The sequence below is a fragment of the Oryctolagus cuniculus genome, chromosome 21 (assembly GCF_964237555.1).
Source record: "Oryctolagus cuniculus chromosome 21, mOryCun1.1, whole genome shotgun sequence".
In the NCBI taxonomy this organism is placed as follows: Eukaryota; Metazoa; Chordata; class Mammalia; order Lagomorpha; family Leporidae; genus Oryctolagus; species Oryctolagus cuniculus.
In genome coordinates, this window is record NC_091452.1 from 5,415,193 (window position 1) to 5,433,530 (window position 18,338).

Consider the following 18,338-nt stretch of genomic DNA (forward strand, 5'->3'; position numbering starts at 1 on the left):
AGGGGAGCCAGCAGCCCAGAGCTCCAGCAGGGCCCTGTCGGAAGGTGTGGGGCACCTGCACTGAACACCCGCTGAATTCCCTTACAGCGGAGAGGGGCCCCGGGCGGGAAGAAGCAGGTGTCACGTCCTGGGCCAGGGTCTCCGGGCAGGAGTCTGCGGTGCACACGGGACCAGCCAGGGGTCAGAGCACTGGCTCTGAATGTCGCCCAAGGCACAGAAAGTCGTGTGCTCCGGCCCCACCAGCCTTCTGCTCCCTGCCTCCCCAGGCTGCCAGTCCCACCCCCAGGGCTCCAGCCCAGGGCTCAGTGGCTGCCTCCTCCTGCTGGCCTCCCAGCCTGGATTTCTAGGTTCCCTGGGGCACTGCAGCATTGGAGAACCTGAGGCCCCAGCAAGGTGGACAGTGTGGTCAGCTGCCGAGAGCAGGGCCAGGCCCCAGCCATTACCGCAACGCCTGTGTGACCTTGGCCGTGCCCACCCCACCCGAGCCCGTTTTCTCGTCTGTGAAGCGGGGCGATCACAGCCCTCACCCCGCGAGTGCTCATGGCGGCTGCACTCTGAGCAGCTCCTGGGACCGTGGTGCGGGGGCAGCTGCGGCAGGTCGTGGTCAGGCGACCGGGCCAAGTCTGAATCTTGTCTCTGAGGCTTTCTCACTGTGTGGTCGCTCTGTGCCTCAGTTCCCCCACCTGTGACACAAGGCTGGAGGGCCGCGGCTCCACTGCTGAGACCAGGGTGGGGGGACCAACCGATCGACCGTCGTTCACTCACTGTCGGGTGGTTCAGGGCAGGATCTGGGCTGGCAGCTGGGGGACGTGGCTTCCCGCTCTGCTCCTTCCTCGAGAACCTGTTGTGTCCAGTGAGGTGACGGTGACGGCAGGTGTCCGGAGGCAGAGGTGTGCCCGGGCCCGGACCACGGGGGCCGCTGACTGCTTCTGTGTCCCGGGCTGGACTGGTTTGTCCTCGGTTCAGTGACAATGAGACGGAGCTGATAGGAAGGTGGCCTCCCACCCTCAGCTCTGAACATGCAGTGGGTGGGCGAGGGCAGGAGGGAGACCCTGAGGCCAGGGCGGTCCCCAGGGAGGACAGGCCTGGCCTCTGGGCGGCAGAGAAAGAGCAGGCACGGGGACCTGTCAGCCTCACTAGGGCCTGATCTTTGCCCTCTGCCTCCCACCCTGCCCCCGCCCCCTCCCAGCGCTGCAAACCCCGAAGCCGTAGCAGCCACTCCGACCCTGGCCCCTGGCCCAACCTGTCTGGGGCACAGGAAGTCACGCCCCCCTCGGCCAGCGCGGGAAGGACTGGGGGAAGCAGAGGGCCAGCGGGTGTCCCCTCCCGCCTCGTACCGGGCCTGGCCGAGCATGGCCGCCGGCGACGTCAGCGGGAAGCCGGAGCGCGTCCCGGGTTATGTAACTCCTGGCACCGCGTCCCCACTGAGGTTCTCCCTCCCCTCCGTGGCCGAAGGTTACCCTCTCTCCCCTCTGTGGAGCCCGGCCCCTGGGCCTTAGCGTCCGGCTATCTCCGTTGCACCTCTGTCTTCTGCCACGCGAGGCCGTGCGGGGAGCCCCACCTGTGAGCTGTGTGGTCGTGCGCAGGCGCCACCGCCTCTCTGAGCCGAACTCCGTGTTGCCGGACTCGGTCCCCAGCAGCAAGTCACAGAGTCCCGATGCTGTGCCAGGGCGTTCCCGGGTGCGGGCAGGGAGCTGGGTGCGGGCAGGCGGGGCCCCGGTCCTTAGGGAGCCAGATCTGTTGCGGACGGGCTGAGCGGGACGAGTGGGGCGTGTCGGGGTCAGAGCCGGCTGGTTTTGACGGGGCAGTCAGGGAAGATGTCTCAGATGGCATGAGGGCTTTGATCCCATGGGTGTCTGGGCAGAGCAGCAGACAGTGCCAAGGCCCTGTGGCCCAGGCACCTTCAACAAGCAGGCGATGAGTTTGTCACGGTGCTGAGGAGCTGGGGGGGTGGGGGGGCAGCTTGCAGTGGTGGTCCAGAGCTGCACCAGGCAGGACCGGGCCCTGGGGTGCAGAGGAGTCAGTGCCGGAGCTGGGCTCCTCCAGTCATGACCACCATCTGGCTGCCGAGGCGTGGGGCGTTCGGGGCTTGGCCCTCCCTGCTGGAGACCCCTGCCCGAGGAAGTGCTCTGTCTGCCACGTCCCACCCACCCCCACTGCCCAGGCCTCGGTCGCCGGCCTCCCCGCCCCAAGCACCCTCCTGGTGCCTGTTGCTAAAAACAGACTGGGGAAGAAGGGGATCCCTCGGCCACAGCCACGGAAGCCACAGGCCACAGCTTTCTCGCGCCTCCGCGGCCTGGAGCCGCCACAGGGTTTGGGCGGGGCTGAGGCCCAGGCCCTGGACGTCGGGCAGGGCTGGGGATGGAAAGTGTGACGAGCGGGCAGGCGGCCACTCCCCTCTCTTCCTACTGTCCCTGGTGGCTGCACCCTGAGGCCCGCTGTTTGTTCAGGCGGCGGCAGGACAGGAAGTGAGCCCGGGCTGGGCAGGAGACCCCCGAGGGCCCCACGAGGCTGTTTCCAGCTTGGCCACAGCCAGGGCAGGAGGGACACGGCCTGCTTGGTGCCTGGTGGCCGGGTGGCCCTGGCCCCCGAGAGCGGCTGTGCCTGTTTGGCGGGGGGGTGGGGGAGGCTGAGTCAGTTCTCACGGGCCAGCTGGCTCCAGCGCAGGAGTCGTGTGGTTGACTTGGGGCCTATGGAGGCCCCTGGCGTCCCTAAGCTGACCCTTCCACTGGGTCCATGCCTCCAGCTAAGGGGCTGTCGGTCCTGGCTGGGTGTGTTTGGCGGGACCCTGTTCGGCCCAAGGCACCGTGTCTTCTGGGTTCCACATGTGTGCTGAGACCCCGGCAAGTCAGGCTGCCCCCCTCTCACACCAGACTTGGGGAGGCCCACCCTACTCCCCCGGGGGTCCCCAGTCACCCCGAGACCCCAGCATGTTCATGGCTAAGGACACGGCCCAGGCACAGCCACTCCGCAAGTCAGCCCGGCCCTCGCTTGGTCTGGGCGTGCTGAGGTGCCCAGCCCAGCCAGGCCCGAGGACAGGAGCTGGCAGTTGGCTCCACGCAGGCTCCTGTCTGGCCATCGGCTGCACCCCAGGGCCGCCCCTCCCAGGGCCCTCAGGGCCTGGCTCTGTCGTCGCTGCCTGGCCACCACCCCGCCCTCTCAGACCCTGTGGCCTCCTCTTAGTCCCCCTTCAGAAGCTGCGTCCCCGATCGGCAGTCCTCCAGGGCAGGGGCCTGTGCACAGTGCCTGGCCCAGCAGGTGCTCTGCAGAGATCGGGGCTGCCATGTCGTGCTCTGCCCGGCCTGTGCCTGGGGCTCAGGGCTCAGGCGAGATGTGCCAGGAAAAGGTCCCCTCCCCACCTGTGGCTGGAGCTGGCAGTGTCCTCAGGGGTGTGGTCACAACTCTGGCCAGGAGTCAAGGGCTGGAGCAGTCCTGGGAGCCCTCCTGGTAGAGGCAGCCTCTCGCCTATTCGAGAATATGGGGACAGCCGAGAGGCCAGGCCCTGCCCGGGGTGTACCCAGGACACGGTGGAGGGGTAAAGCCCTGGTAAAAATAACTGTGGCTGTTTGGCGTGGCGCTGGGGCACGTGGCTGGAACGGCTGCCCCTTGCAGTGTGGCAAGGCCTCGGGCCCGGGGAGTCCCCGGGACACCAGCCCAGCCGGGCCCTGACCCCCGCTGTCCCTGCCCAGGAGAAGGAGAGGAACGCGCGGAGGAAGAAGAAGAAGGCCCCGGCCGTGGCCAGCGAGGAGGCCGCCTTCCCGCCCGCCGTGGAGGACGAGGAGATGGAGGCGTCGGGTGCCAGCGGCAACGAGGAGGAGATGGCGGAGGAAGCGGAAGGTGAGGGCGGCCAGCAGGGGCCGTGGCCCTGGGTGGACGGACGGACCCCTCCCGCCCCGCGGTGCCGGGCGCCGGGTGGCCCTCTTAGGAGGGGCTCAGGCTCTCGAAGTGGGGTGCATGTGTCACCCCAAGGTTCCCGTTGGGTGGGGGACGGGGATAGTGACGGTGGCTCACGGTGGTGACAGGGCAACAGCCCAGGAATGAGAGTGATCAGAGACAGTGACTCAGCGATGCTGACAGCGACCCCGGGATGGTGACAGTGGCTCCAGGGCTATGACAGCAGCTCAGGGACTGTGGGCTTGCCTTCCCCGGGTGCCTTGCTGGGTCATCTGAGCTCCTGGCTGGGCCTGGTGATGCCTGTTGTGCCCGTCGGGTGTCACGGGTCACAGAGCTGATGGCCGGGTCTCCCAGCATAAGCAAAGCTGGTCCTTTCTGACAGCCGGCTGGGGCGGGTGGCTGTTGGGCCGTTGGTTGTGCTCCACGCCCAGGTTGGCATGATGAGGCGCAGGGGTCCCCAACCCGCTGCATCAGCCCGGGCACCGTCGCCTACATCTGCCTTAGCTGCCGCCTCCTGCCCACCCTGCACCCAAGGCCACTCCCCACCCCCAAGTCAGCCCTGGGAACTTGAACACGGGTCACCCAAGCAAACCATGCTCTGCACGCCCGCCCCAGGCCTCCTGTCACCTGTGGCAGCCCCCGCAGTCCTCGGCCCTACATCTCTATGGCCAGGGCAGCCCCGGCAGGGCCCCAAGCTGCCAAGAGGCAAGGCCTCCTGTCTGCCTATGGCCCCCCACGGCACACCTGCTGCTCCTGGCAGTGGGGCTCCCGCCCACCTGTGGGTGCCCAGCCCGCGCCCCCACGCAGGTGCTTGTCGGGAGCAGACTCTGGCCCAGGCCAGCCCGCATCCTGGCTGGCGTCTGCATGAAGCCTCCCGCCAGGCCTCAGCTGGGCCCTGGGTGGGCCATGAAAAGAGGAGACCCAGAGAGAGAACCCATCCCCTGGGTGGGCAGGGTGCGGGCTGGGGAAGTCCCTGCCACTTGTGGGGCCCACGCGTCCTGTTAGGCAGGGGGAGGGGACAGAGCTCAGGTCTCTGTGGCCACATGGCCAGCCCCCAGGACAGCGTTCCCGAGGCCGGATGCCCGGGGCGTCACAGCTGTCCCACTGGCGAGGGAGCCGAGGCTCAGGCCAGGGACACTCCTGGGGTGTCACAGCGTGTAACTGGGGCACCTGCAGGCTGCCCGGCCAGGATGGGGCAGGGGAGGGAGGAGCCGGCTTGGGACCTGGCAGAATCTTCCAGAAGACCCAGCCAGCCCCCATGTTGCCACCGACCTCTCCGTGGGGTTGGGCATGTAGGTGGCGGATCTGCCAGTTGAGGGGCAGGAGCCCAGGTGGCCCATGCACCTCCAGGAATGGCAGAAGCCATGGCAGGCGTTCTGGGATTAATCCCTCAAGTCCAGGACGGCCCTGCTCGGCCCCCGTGTGCTTCTCCCGCAGTCCGTCCCCGGAGCCCTGCCATCCACCTCGTGGTGAAACTGCCCATTGTATGGCTGAACACACTGGGGCACTGGGGCTTCAGCCGCTTGTCCCGGGGACTGCTGTTGTCACCATAGCCGCCAGGCTGGGGCAGGACGGCCAGGGCTCAGGGGCACAGTGTGTCGCACTTCACGCCCTGCACAGAGGCCTCGGGCAAGTTGCCGGACCCCCATGCTTCAGCTTCCTTTGCTGCCCACGCCTGGTGACTGCTAGCGTGCCGGGTGCTGAGCAGTCACCGAGACCAAGTGAGGGCCCGGCGTGGAGCTCGGCACACGCCATGTGTACTGGCCTTGAGTTGCTGTCACGAGGGGTGGCCCTGTTCCTGGCACAGTGGCCCCTGCCGGCCTCTGCCCCCAGCCTCACCCACCTGCCCCTGGGGTCCTGGGCTGCAAGAGGCCTGAGCGTCCAAGCCCCTGACTCCTGTGACCCATCATTGGATCCTGTAACTGGGCTGGGCAGCACTGATGCCTTCCGGGCCCCCAGCCCCGCGGCCTGCCCGCCTCCGCCCCACTCCGCTGCTCACTGCCACCTGGCTCCTAACTCTTGTCTAACTTCCTTCCAGCCTTACACGCCTCTGGGAGTGAGGTGCCCAGAGGGGAATGCGGCGGTCCAGGTACGAATGAGGCGGGGCCGGGCGGGGGGCACGCTCCCCTGTGAGCACTACCACCTGGCTGCTGCCCCCTCTGTGCCCCCTCCCACGGTGCTCCTGGCTTCCTCCTGGGCACCCATGAGCCCTCAACCGCGTTTCTCACTACAGTTTGCACCTGGGACTCCTTTTAAAAAACCTTTGTGTTTGTTTTCACCTACTTGAAAGGCAGAGCAACAAAGATATTGGGGGGGGGGGGGAGTCAAAGGGGAGAGAGAGACAGAGAGAAGTCTTCCATCCGCTGGTTCACTCCCCAAATGCCCACAGCAGCCAGGGCTGGGCCAGGCTGGAGCCAGGAGCTCCCTCGGGGTCTCCCGCGTGGGTGGCAGGGGCCCGAGCACCTGAGCCGCCACCGGCTGCCTCCAGGGTGCGCATGCGCAGTCACTGAGTCGGAAGCTGCGTGGTTGGGACTCCTGCCAGGCCCTCTGTAGGTGAGGTGGCCACACCAGCCCTCCACCTCGGCACCCTGCCTGACTTGGTTTTCTCTGCATTCTATGGGAAGTGGCGGAACACGAGCCCAAAGCAATAGCAGGGGTGGCTTTGGGGCTCGAGAGCCAGGGCTGGAGCCAAGGCTGCCCGCCCTCCACAGGGGCACAGGGTCACCAGCCAGCGTGCAGTCTACACCCGAGGAGGGTGTGGTTGATGTGGGCCCTGCCCCATGGCCTCCGCCCAGGCACAGGCAGGTGCACCTCGTCCTGCTGGATGACCACGGTGATATAGCATGGTGGGGTTGACCAGCTGGCCCATGTGAGCTGTGAGGCCCCACAGCTCATCCTCTCTCTGAGATAGGATTTAAGAGTGTTGTTCTCCCAATTGTGTGGATGGGAAAACTGAGGCCCAAGAGCTGCCGTGGGCTAGCAGCCAGTGGGGGGCAGAGCAAGTGTGAGAACTTAGCTGAGAACCCGGGGGTCTTCGCTCGGCTGCCCTGGGGGTTGGGGTTACCCGGGTCACGGGCCCTTGGTCCCCGTGCAGGTGATGCCATGGGTGTTGGGTCCTCAGGGCTGTGTGGGGGCTGGGATGGAGTCCCGGACTCTGGGGTCACACCTGCCTCGTGCGCCCCCAGCCCCTTTCACTCCTTCCACGTGTGTTCTCGCCCCACACAGCCACCGTCAACAACAGCTCCGATACCGAGAGCATCCCCTCCCCTCGCACTGAGACCACCAAGGACACGGGGCAGAATGGGCCCCAGCCCCCGCCCGCACCTGTGGTCGCCGCGCCACCCCCGGAACCTCCCACCCCGCTGCCAGAAGACAACCCGGCCCCTGCGGAGCCCGGCCCCGCCCCCAAAGCCACCAGCCCCCCCACACCCCCGCCCGCACCCGCCTCGCCCGCAGCTCTCCCTCCGGGGGTCCCCAAGGAGGAGAAAGAGGAAGAGGCTGTGGCAGCACCCCCAGCAGAGGAGGGGGAAGAGCAGAAGGTGCCCGAGGCCCCAGAGCTGGTGATGGACACGGGGAAGACGGAGGACCCCGGGCCACCCCCTGAGGAGCCCGCCAAGAGCGAGTGTAAGGACGAGGCCCAGGACGAGGGGCCGCACCAGGGCAAGGGGGCAGAGCCCAGCTTGGAGGCCACCCCGGAGGCAGCGCTCAAGGTGGAGAAGAAGGAGAGCGGGGTCGGCAAGGCCGCTGCAGCCAAGGGCTCAGGTGCGCCCCAGGACAGCGACTCCAGCGCCACGTGCAGCGCCGACGAGGTGGACGAGCCCGAGGGCGGTGACAAGAGCAGGTGTGTGGGCGGGGCCCGGCTTGGGGCTCTTGTCTGTGTTCGTCCTATCAGGCACCGACTGTGCAGAGGCGGCAGCAGGCAGGCTGATGCTGTGGCTGAGTCAGGGGCTGGGATGGGGGTGGGAGACCTCTCCCCACCCAGGGGTGCCCTGTGAGCCGAGGCCTGGGCAGAGCAGGGGCCGGCAGGGCAAGGCCGGGGGAGCTGGCCAGGCCTCGCGTGCCGCCTTCAGCTGGCTGTCTCTTCTCTCGGCTGTGGAGACCAGAGTCCCTCGCCAAGGTGTGGGTGGGGCTGGGTTCCCCTGAGACTCGGGTCGCCCCTTCCTCTGCCTTCCAGCCGCTGCTGCCTGGGCCGTGCCTTGGCCCGCAGCCCCGTGCACTCTGCTCTGTCGGCACGCAGCTTCTCCCGCTGCGCCTCTGTGTCCAAGTTTCCTTCTTATAAGGACTCCAGGCCCGGGTTTCGGGCTCCCCAGCCCAGTGTGACCTCATCTTGCCTTGGTCACATCGACAGGATGCTCTGTTTCCAAATAAGGTTGCCCTCACGGCTGCCCAGGGTTAGAGTGGGGGACACAATTCCATCCTCAGCGTGGCGAAGATGGCAGGTGCAAAGGCCCTGGGGTGGGAGTGGCCCGGTGAGGTGTAGGTGCTGAGGGGCGGGAGGAAAGGGGTGGACATGGGACCGGGCAGACGTCTGTGGTGTTCTCGGGGGTCCCTGACCAATAGGGGCTGCTTTACCTGCTGCCGCTGGCTGCTGTGTGGGGGCATGGAGTGGGGCTGACGGGCAGTCAGGAGACAGCTGTCCCAGTGGCGGCCTTGGGTCTGGGGGAGAACTGCAATTTCAGAAGATTTGGGGCAGCACCCTGGAGGCTCATGGCCCAGCCCATCCGGGCTCTGGGCAAAGGGCTGAGGAGGGGTCCTCGGGTGGCTGGCCACGGCCCACATGGGGTGCCCCTCCCCTAGCCCTGGGAAGGCTGGACTTTAACCCTTTCTGGCTGATGCTTCAGGACCAAAGACGAGTCGGGACCGACCCCAGGGTGCTGCGGGCAGAGCTGTGGAGCCCCGTCTGGCCTGTACTGGACGTCTGGGGTTCCGGGGTTCTTTGCTAGTGAGGCAGGCAGGACAGGCAGGTGACGGGGCTGTCTGCAGGCACTCAGGTGAGCCCACTGCCCCCGCAGCACGCCCACCGAGAGGGACACAGGATCGGGCCGCCACCCTGGTCAGCAGAGGCCCGGTGGCAGGTTCTGGGCGCACGGAGAGGCAGAGCTTCTTGCCCGACAGGTGTGGCACCGACAGTGGTGCTCGTGGCCACCAGCAGGGCAGCCAGCCAGGGTCGTGTGCCAGGGCAGGGGTCCGGACGCTGCCCTGCCTTCCCCCACTTCCCCCACCCCCAGCTCGCGGGCGCCGCACTGATACGCAGCCTCCCGGAGTCTGTGTCTCGGGTGCTCGTGGCCTGTCCTTGCTGGAGCCGCAGGGCTGGCTCGGGCAGCACCAGTCCGGACCCCTGGGGTCAGGCCTGACGCCACAGAGGGTGCTTTGAGCTCCCCGCCCTCTCCCCTGGCAGCCTCACGCCCAGGCCACGTCCCTCCCCCACCCAGTGGGGTCTGGCATCTGGCCATCCTGCGCCTGGGGTCCAGCCCACAGCGCCTCACCCCGGGGGGTGTCAGGGCACCTGGTGTGCCAGGCCCCTGTCCTGGGGGCCGCCTTGCCCTCTCTGCGAGCGAGGCTGGCCTTGGGCCAGCCTGCTGACCCCTCCTGGCTGGCAGCCCGCCCCCCGCAGCCACAGCCACAGCCACAGCCACGCAGGGCTGGAGGACACAGTGAGATGCGTCAGAGCCCGGCCTGCAGTCAGGCCCCCGGGGCCCCCCCGCCGCACCCCCGGCTCCTGGCTGCCCGCCCAGCGCCCTCCTTCCTGCCTGGCGTCCCTGCATGGGCTTGGACCAGTGTCGCTCGGGCCCCTGCCAGGAGGTTGGACAGAGAGCCTCCTCCTGCTCCCCCCTCCCCTCCCCTCCCCTCCCCTCCCCCCTCCCTCTCCTCCCTCTCCATCCTCCCCCTCCCCTCCCCCTCCCCCTCCACTTCCTCCCCCTCTCCCTTGGGAGTCGTCTTGGCGGGCGGCCAGAGATCCCGGCTGTGATGGCAGAGCCCTGCCGCCCAGCCTGCCCAGTTCCGTTTCCCAGACAGGGTGCCTGCCTGGGTGCTTGCTGGCAGGACCCGGCCTCGGGAAAGGTCCCTTCCTCGGGCTCAGTCTTCCCGTCTGTGGGATGGGCATGGTCCTCCACTCCTGACGTGTGACCCAGCGAGCCATGAAATGCCAGGCCCGTGGGGCCCGCTCCATGGGGCCCCCCACAGGGGTCCCCCCAAATGGCGCTGTAGCACAGCTCCTTCTGCCCCCCCCCCCGAATCTTTAAAGGCTCACAACAGTGGCTTCCTCCTGCTCGTCGATAACATGAGTGGTGGGTGGGTGTCAGCCGGCCCCGGCACCAGGGAAGCAGCATAGACAGGGCCCCAGCCCCTGGGTGCTCAGGTTCCAGTGAGAAGGTGGGAAAATGGCGACACTCACCTCCCCCCGGCTAAGTGCATGACGGAGACACGGGCTGCACGGGCCTGGAGGGCCTCTCAGAAGAGGTGGCATTGGAGGGTGGGGGAGCAGCCGGGGCAAAGGCCCTGTGGCCTCAGGAGCTCATGCGTGGCTCAGTAGCTAGTGCAGAGCCCTGCAGCCGCGAGTGGGGTGAGGGGCGCCCGGGGTGAGGGCGGTGGTGAATGGTCAGCCCCTGAGAAGGCAGGGGAGTGGTGTGGCCGCATCTGCACGGGTGCTGCAGCTCCCAGAGCAGACCCGGGGTGGGGGTGGGGGGGGAGCCAGGGCAGGCCCTGCCGGTGCCCCGTGACCTCGGCCATGGCTTGCCCTGGGGGAGAGAAGCCTGCAGGAAGGGGCCTCTCAGCCCAGCCCCCACCTGCCAGCTCCCCCCGCCTTTACAGATGGGGAGACTGAGGCACGGTCAGCTCCGGGGGTTCAAAGTGGAGCCCACTCTGCCCTGCAGAGGTGGGTGGGCAGGGCGGGGCCTCTTGGCCACGTGTGCCAGGCCCTGAGAGCCCCACCCTCTCGGTCCTCCCAGGAAGCAGGAAACAGACACCACTGTCTTCCAGGAAGAGGAGCACATGGGGGGGGGCAGGAACAGGCGCTGCCAGCCCCTCCCAGGGGAACGTGAGGACAGGGCTGGCCCACTCCTGAACCCCGACGGGTGACCCAGCCCCTAGGATTGGTACAAGATGAACCTGCCTCCGTGTGGTGGTGCCTGGGTGAGGAGCTGTGGGGAAACCGAGGCAGGATGGCACACGGGCCCCCACCACACGGTGTTCCGCTTGTCCCCAGCTAAAACTCTGTCTCTGTAGGTTTGTGTTTACACACACACAGCTTTAACACACGTGGCGAGCTCCAGGTTCCATGCACACGTGCCCCAGGCCCTCGCAGTCTCCGCCCGCTCTGTGAGCTGGGGGCGGGGGCACAGCGCTCAGCCGCGGCCGTGGCGATCACCCTGAGCCGAAGCCCTGTGCCGTGCGCGGTCACCGCTCCAACCCCACGGGCCTTGGCAGCCGCCTCTCCTGCCCATCCCTGAACTGCCGCCTTTTCCGCTCAGTCTAGTGTTCCCGGGGTTTGTCCGCGTGGCGCACCTTGCCCGTCCGGCCATCCTGTCTGCATGGGGTCCGCTCTGCGGCCCTGGGCATTTGCCTTCCCTCCCCCACAGTGGTGGTCTGTGGCCTTGGCCTCCGCTTTCGGCGTGGCTATTGTGGACTATTCCTGACTGAAGTGCACCGGGCACAGACTCTGGGGACCTCGGCGCGGTGGCAGCTGGGCTGCTGGTGACATCGGTGTTACCGGCACCCAAGTTCAGGGGTGCCAGGAAGGGCCACGGCCAAGGGAGAGGCTCCAGGGGGTCTCGGGAGAGCTCAGGGCCCTGACAGGTGAGCGTCTGGGTGAGCTTCCTCCTGCAGCTCCTGCCGTGGGCAGTCTGCCTTCTCCGCCCACTCTGCTATGCGTGTGGTGGGTGTGGGCAGGGGGCTAGTCCCCGCAGCGCCCGCCTGTCTTGTGCCCAGGGCCCTGTGGTCGTGGCACGGCGGAGTGGTCCATCCTCCCGCTCCGTCTGCCAGAAGGGAGTGTGCTCCCGGCACCACCGCCGAGAGCTCGGGCAGCCTGAGGGGGGGCGTGGCGTGCGGGGCTGTGGCGACAGCGCCCACTGCCTCCTCCTGAGACACCCCAGGCTTGGGGCAGGTACTGGATTCTGCGCCTCTCCGCTGGGCTGGATGTGGTCCTGCCCCCCAGCCCCGCCCTAGGCTGGCGCAGGCCGGAGCGGCGAGGGGGGGGGCCCCTGGGGACCCCACCTGGCCGAATCTCCCTTCGGCACTGGCCGGGGGTCCTGCCCCTCCCAGCCCCACATGGAGGCAGCGGCTGTGAGCTGGGACAGCCCCTGCCCCCAGAGCCGAGCGGGGCGGGCACCAACGCTTGTCTCTCCTCAGGCTGCTGTCCCCCAGGCCCAGTCTCCTGGGCCCCGCCAGCGACCCCAGGGCCACCGCCTCGCCTCAGAAGCCGCTGGACCTGAAGCAGCTGAAGCAGCGGGCGGCCGCCATCCCCCCCATCGTGAGTGCCCGCCCGGGACTCCCGCGAGCCCCAGGGGACAGTGACTCCCTGAGCTGTGGGAAGGAGACAGCACCTGCAGCCTGGCTCTACCCTGCCTCCCTATTCCCGAGTGACCTCCCTGGGAAGGGGGCGCCGTAGCCTCTGCCCCCCACGGGAGGGTGTTCCTGGGCCCCCACAGCAGCAACACCGGAACGTCCTGCCCCCACTCCTGGCCTCTGGGGAGGCTGCCCCTGTCCGAGGAGGGGCCCAGAGCTGCAGGACCCCTCCTGGGGCTGGCGCAGTCCTCCCCGGCCTATGGGGACTTGGGAGCCAGCGGCTCAGAGGGCCCCCCGTGTTTGGGTCCAGGCCTCCTCTCCACTCGGGTCTCCACGTGCAGGTGGACCTCATGCTGGCCACTCCCTGCCCCCGCCCCGGGACCCCCGACAAGGCCGCTCACTGTCCTGCTTCCCCAGCAGCTGACCCGGGAGGATGCTGCCCCCACGAAGCCGGCTCCCACCGCCCCCCCAACACCGCAGCACCTGCAGCCGGAGAGCGAGGGTCCCCAGCAGCCCGGCAGCAGCCCTCGGGGCAAGAGCAGGAGCCCCGCGCCCCCCGCCGAGAAGGAGGGTAAGGGTCCCGGCAAGGCTGCGGCAGGGCAGGGCAGGTGGGTGACGTGGTGGCGGCGGCTGCGGGCCTCGTGGCCTCGCGGGCTGGCACGTGTGGCCTCCGCCGAGTCAGCTTGCGGTGCACACGGCGGAGGTGCCGGAACAGCATCCTTCCGCGCCCAGCCCTGGAGTTTGTCAGCTTCTCGGCGTTTCCAGGGGCGCTGGCTGCGCAGGAACCTGTGCTGGGGTGGTGTCCAGGCCGTGCGAGCTCGGGACCCCGGGACCCGACTCCCCGCTGCACGTGAGCTCGGGACCCAACTCCAGGCCGCGCGAGCTCGGGACCCCGGGACCCGACTCCCCGCCGCACGTGAGCTCGGGACCCCGACTCCCCGCCGTGGGTGAGCTCGGGACCCGACTCCAGGCCGCGTGAGCTCGGGACCCCGACTCCCCGCCGTGGGTGAGCTCGGGACCCGACTCCAGGCCGCGTGAGCTCGGGACCCCGACTCCCCGCCGTGGGTGAGCTCGGGACCCGACTCCAGGCCGCGTGAGCTCGGGACCCGACTCCAGGCCGCGTGAGCTCGGGACCCCGACTCCAGGCCGCGTGTGAGCTCAGGACCCCGACTCCAGGCTGCATGTGAGCTCGGGACCCGACTCCAGGCCGTGTGAGCTCGGGACCCGACTCCAGGCCGTGTGAGCTTGGGACCCGACTCCAGGCCGCACGAGAGCTTGAGACCCCAACTCCAGGCCGCGTGAGCTCGAGACCCGACTCCCTACCGCGCGTGAGCTCGGTACCCGATTCCAGGCTGCGTGTGAGCTCGGGACCCTGGCCCGGCCGGCAGCAAAGCGTCAGGGCCGCGGTCTCTCCGTGTTGCGGGCCAGGCTCACTGGGGCACCGGCGGGAGCGCTCCCTGCCCTGTTGCAGCTGTGGCTAGGAGATGTAGCCTGTGTCCCCAGGAGGCACTTTCCCAGACCAGCCCGGGTGGCTGCCGCACTGACCGTCACAGGTGCTGGGAATGGTGCCCCGAGCCTCCCCCTGGGCCAGCCCAGGCTCTTACTGGTGGCTCCAGGGGTCTCGGGCAGCAGGACCCAGATGGGTCCCGCAAGCAGCACAGCCCAGGACAGGTGGCCGCAGTGCCCTCCCCACACCACGGTTGTCACCTCCGTCTCTAGGAAGCCAGCTGGCCCTGAGGTGAGGCCTGGAGACCCCTCGCCCACCCCACCTCTGCAGCCACCTGCACCTGCTGTTGGAAAGTCTGGAGGCCTCCTGGGGGCAGGGCCAGAGTGCAGGGCCAGTGGGCAGGGCCAGCAGAGGCCCCTGGGCCAGGGCAATCGGTGGGCAGCTGTGACGGCCACGTGCTGCGCCGGGCAGTGGGAGGAGGAGGGCCTGTTGTGTGTGCTGTACAGGGGAGGCGAGGGGAGAGCTGGGCTCACCCAGGGAAGGAAGTGTGACCGGCAGTGCTGGGGGCCTCAGGGCAGCGACTCCGCAGAGGGCAGGGGGAGACAGCCACGGACCTTGCAGCTTTCCCTGGGGTGGGACCAGGCTTGGGGAGCGTGAGGAGTCGCGGGCAGGGGGAGGGGACCGAGGAATGGGGTCAGAGGGCAGTGGGACTGCGTGTGTCGGCTTCCTAGGCCTCAGGAGAGTGCGTTTTGTCCTGGGTGCTGCTGGTGGGGTTGGAACTCAGTGTGCTTCCTGGGAGGTTGGACGTGGCGTGTGATTGACATCTTGGGAGAACCCCTGGCCACAGCTTCCGGCGAAGGTAGCGGCAGCCTGGACTTGGCCAGTGGCTGTGGAGGTGGGGCGGGAAGAGCAGATCACTTCGGAAGCAAAGCTGCAGGGGCCCGGCGAGGACGGGTGTCTCCCTGTGACAAAGGCTGTGTAGGGTTGGGGTGCGCGGGAGCCACTGCAGCGTTCAGTGTTCGGCACCAGTCCGGGGGCCCAGAGGGCTGGTTTCTGTTCTGAGCAGGGCCGGAGCCACATGGGGCCGGCAGAGGCCTGCTAGGCCAGGGTGCAGGCCCTGCCCTGGGGGAGAGGCAGCCTCCAGCCAGCGGCATCTGGGCATCTGGGACTGGCTCCCCGCCCATTGGCGTCTGGATTCGCTCCCCACAGGGATGGTGCACCTGGCCTCAGGCACCGCGTGCCTTTCTCACAGTCTGGCCCACAGGCAGCTGCCCTGGGGCCTCATGGGAACCTGACACCCAGCACTACCTCTCTGGTCTCGGGAAGTGGGCGGGCCTCCCTGGCCCTGGCGCCTGCGTGCGGCAGCTCGGCCAAGCCGGTCCCTCGGGCCCCCCCCGGGCCCAGCTGGAGGAACAGGTTGTCTCTCCAGGCTCTCGGCTGCCCGCCCGGCCTGGCCTAGCCCCAAGTTTCCCTGCTCCGCCCCCAGCCCGGCTCTCCAGGCTGAGCAGGAGAAAGCCGCCGAGGTGCACACCGGGCTGGGCTGCTGGGCGAGCCAAGTCCATGGAGTGTGTGGAATTTCCTGGCCTGAGGCAGGCCCTGTGGGGACGCCTCCGCTAGGGGCAGCTGAGAATGAAGAGTCGCCATGCCACGTCACTCCTGCAGGCTGTCAGCCTCGCCAGGGGACGGGTTGGGTGTACGCTTAGTCTCTCGTGGGAGAGAAATGGAGACTGCAGCACACAGGCCTCCACTACCAGCTGCTGTGCCCACAGCAGGCATCACTAATCAACCCAGAGCCGCCTTGGGCCATCCAGGAGAGGACCGCCTGCCACTCCCGTCCTCTGTCGTTGCCCCACCTCTGAGCCAGTTTTCCCCTCCCCCACCGCAGGGGGTGGTCCTCAGGGAGAGGTTCAGAGCTGGCAGGAGGCTGGCAGGGGCCACCATGTGACAGAACTGAGCCACCTCCTGAGCCCCGGGGCCCTGGTGGCTTGTGCAGGGGCCCCAGGCTGAGAATCCAGCATCAGCTGTTGCCTCGCTGCCTTGGGTTAACAGGTCAAGGCTGTGGTCCATAGCCCAGCTGCCCTGGTGGGAAGCTCCCACCTGCCTCTCGCTGGCTGGGGCCTTCAACCAACTGGCTTAGCCCGTCCAGACTCAGCTTTGCCGTCTGCGAGAGGAGGCCGACCCTTCAGGCCCCGCGGGCTGCCGCGGGGATGGCGTGAGCTAGCGCGTTTGGGCTGCGTGGAGCTGGAGGCCCAGGAGAGTGTCGTCTCTCATGGCCTCTGTGCCTTCTAAACGGCCACACACGGTCCAGTGCTGACTGTCACGTGTCCTGCCACGTGTCCTGAGCACCTCGGGTAGGTCCCTGAGTGCGCCTGGCCTCAGTCTGCCGTCTGATAGGTGGGCGCAGCACTTGTCTGTGCACAGCTTGTGAGAGGCTCGGTGGGGCTGCTCTGGTGCTTGGCACACGGCCTGGCCCCGAGCAGGTGTTCTGTGAACAGAGGCCGCTGCTGGGGTCCCTGCTATCGGAGCATGTGGGCTTGTGGCCACTCCGGCCGCCTCTATACCCCTCCTCCTCGGTCAGCAAACCGCAGCCTTCACGTGGACGGCGCGGCTCGTGCACGTGTTCTGTGGAGGGCCAGGCCACGTCTGTCGGCTCTGCCGGGTGTAGACGGGCAGACAGCGGTGACTACACCGCAGCCCCAAACGCCGAGAAAGCCAGGTGGCGGCGGGCCCCGGGCCACCCTCTGCTGCTCCCTTAGTGCTGGGCCAGGCCCTCCTTGGCTGGCGAGAGCCGCTAGCCCCTCCCCAAGACGCACACGCACGCCAAGCAGCGCGTGGTAGGGGCCGCGGCCCAGCCTGGCCTCAGCGCCCATCTCCCGTCCTCAGCCGAGAAGCCTGCGTTCTTCCCAGCCTTTGCGGCCGAGGGCCAGAAGCTTCCTGCCGAGCCCCCGTGCTGGGCATCAGGCCTGCCTTTCCCCGTGCCCCCGCGTGAGCTGATCAAGGCCTCACCACACGCCCCGGACCCCTCGGCCTTCTCCTACGCGCCCCCCGGTGAGTAGCGCAGCTGCCACGCTGGGCCACCCAGTGCACGACACCAGGCACCGACTGTTTGCCCAGCTCGGAACCATGGGTAGCACAGCCTGCCCAGCAGAGGGCTGGGGGCGGGGCCGTGGGAGGGACTGAGCGGGTGAGGGGCGGGCCTGGAGGGCTCTGTGTTCCGCTGGTGGCTCAGAGCCGGATAACAGGCGGGGGTGGGGGTGGGGGTGGAGCCAGCCAGTGGGCGGCCCTGGCATGGCTGGGGTGGACCCCGCCTCGACTTCGGCAGAGGCTGGCTGGGCTTTGGCCGAGGGGCACCAGGGAGGGAGCTGGGTGGACGACTTGTGCCCAGATACAGACGCAGGAGTGAGGAGGTGACACCGAGAAACCAGCTCGGGCTACTGTGGCCCAAGCTCAGAGCCCAGCGGGCGCCAGGCCAGTGGCTCTGACCACCACGTCGGGGGCCAGCGGGCAGCCGTGGGAGGCCGTGAACCCTCAGACTGAACAAGATGCCTTTGGTTCTTGGTGGGGAACAGGGAGACCCATCAGGGTCCAGGTGGGAACAGGGCCAGGACAGCCAGCGGGGGCAGGGGAGGCTTAGGGCAGGAGCAGCGGGGCTCGTGAGGACGGTAGCCGTGCAAATGGCCCGGGGTGTCCAGCGGGGGCAGAGGTGGTGTGAGGCCCCCGATGACAGCTGTGTGCCCCGCAGGTCACCCACTGCCCCTGGGCCTCCACGACAACGCCCGGCCCGTCCTGCCACGCCCACCTGCCATCTCCAACCCGCCGCCCCTCATCTCCTCCACCAAGCACCCCAGCGTCCTCGAGAGACAGGTGGGGGCCATCTCCCAGGGGAGGGCGGCCCCGGGAGCACCCCTGCCCCTCTGGGGACATGCTCTTCCTGTCTGTCTGGGGTGGGGCGGTGGAGCGCTGGGGCCCACGTCCCCTCTGTTATGTGCTGCTGGGTCTAAGCCCCCTCAGGGCCGAGGGCCTTGTTCCTGGGTGGTCTCACTGCGGGGCCAGTGGGTCGCTGGACCTCGCTGTGCCTTGGTTTTCCCCTCTGTGAAATGCAAGTGTGGCTGCTGCAGGCCCAGAGGGGTCAGCAGGACAGCCGGCAGGTGGTGGGCGCTGGGTCCCCAGCTGCCAGCCCCTCCCCCAGCTCCCCTCTGTGCCCCCTGTCCCTTCAGCCATGCAGGCCACGACCACCCCTTGGCATGGGAGGGGCCCTTGGCCCAGCACGGGCCTGGATCCCCACGGTCACAGAGCCGGGCAGTAGGGCTGAGGCCCACGCATCTTGCTGCTCTGGCCAGGCCCCTGTGACCCCAGCCCCCGCCCTGCAGGGAATGTCGGTGCAGCTGCACGTCCCCTACTCTGAGCACGCCAAGGCCCCCGTCGGCCCCATCACCATGGGGCTGCCACTCGCCATGGACCCCAAGAAGCTGGGTAAGGATGTGGGCCCTGCCCA

At 68.4% G+C, this 18,338-nt stretch overlaps 1 protein-coding gene across 37 annotated transcripts in view; it reads left to right on the forward strand.

Annotated features, from left to right (window-relative positions):
* The window catches only part of NCOR2 (nuclear receptor corepressor 2), a 161,648-nt gene that overhangs the window by 124,479 nt on the left and 18,831 nt on the right, over positions 1–18,338 (forward strand). For 31 of the 37 annotated variants that reach the window (XM_070066061.1, XM_070066057.1, XM_070066071.1 and 28 more), the window contains 8 exons: positions 3,690–3,837; positions 5,933–5,983; positions 7,120–7,735; positions 12,241–12,361; positions 12,814–12,967; positions 16,727–16,891; positions 17,586–17,707; positions 18,184–18,316. In XM_070066061.1, coding sequence (XP_069922162.1) covers positions 3,690–3,837; positions 5,933–5,983; positions 7,120–7,735; positions 12,241–12,361; positions 12,814–12,967; positions 16,727–16,891; positions 17,586–17,707; positions 18,184–18,316 — 1,510 coding nt within the window. The remainder of the gene's footprint in view (positions 1–3,689; positions 3,838–5,932; positions 5,984–7,119; positions 7,736–12,240; positions 12,362–12,813; positions 12,968–16,726; positions 16,892–17,585; positions 17,708–18,183; positions 18,317–18,338) is intronic. The other 6 variants (XM_070066064.1, XM_070066067.1, XM_070066089.1 and 3 more) reach the window with 3 other exon arrangements.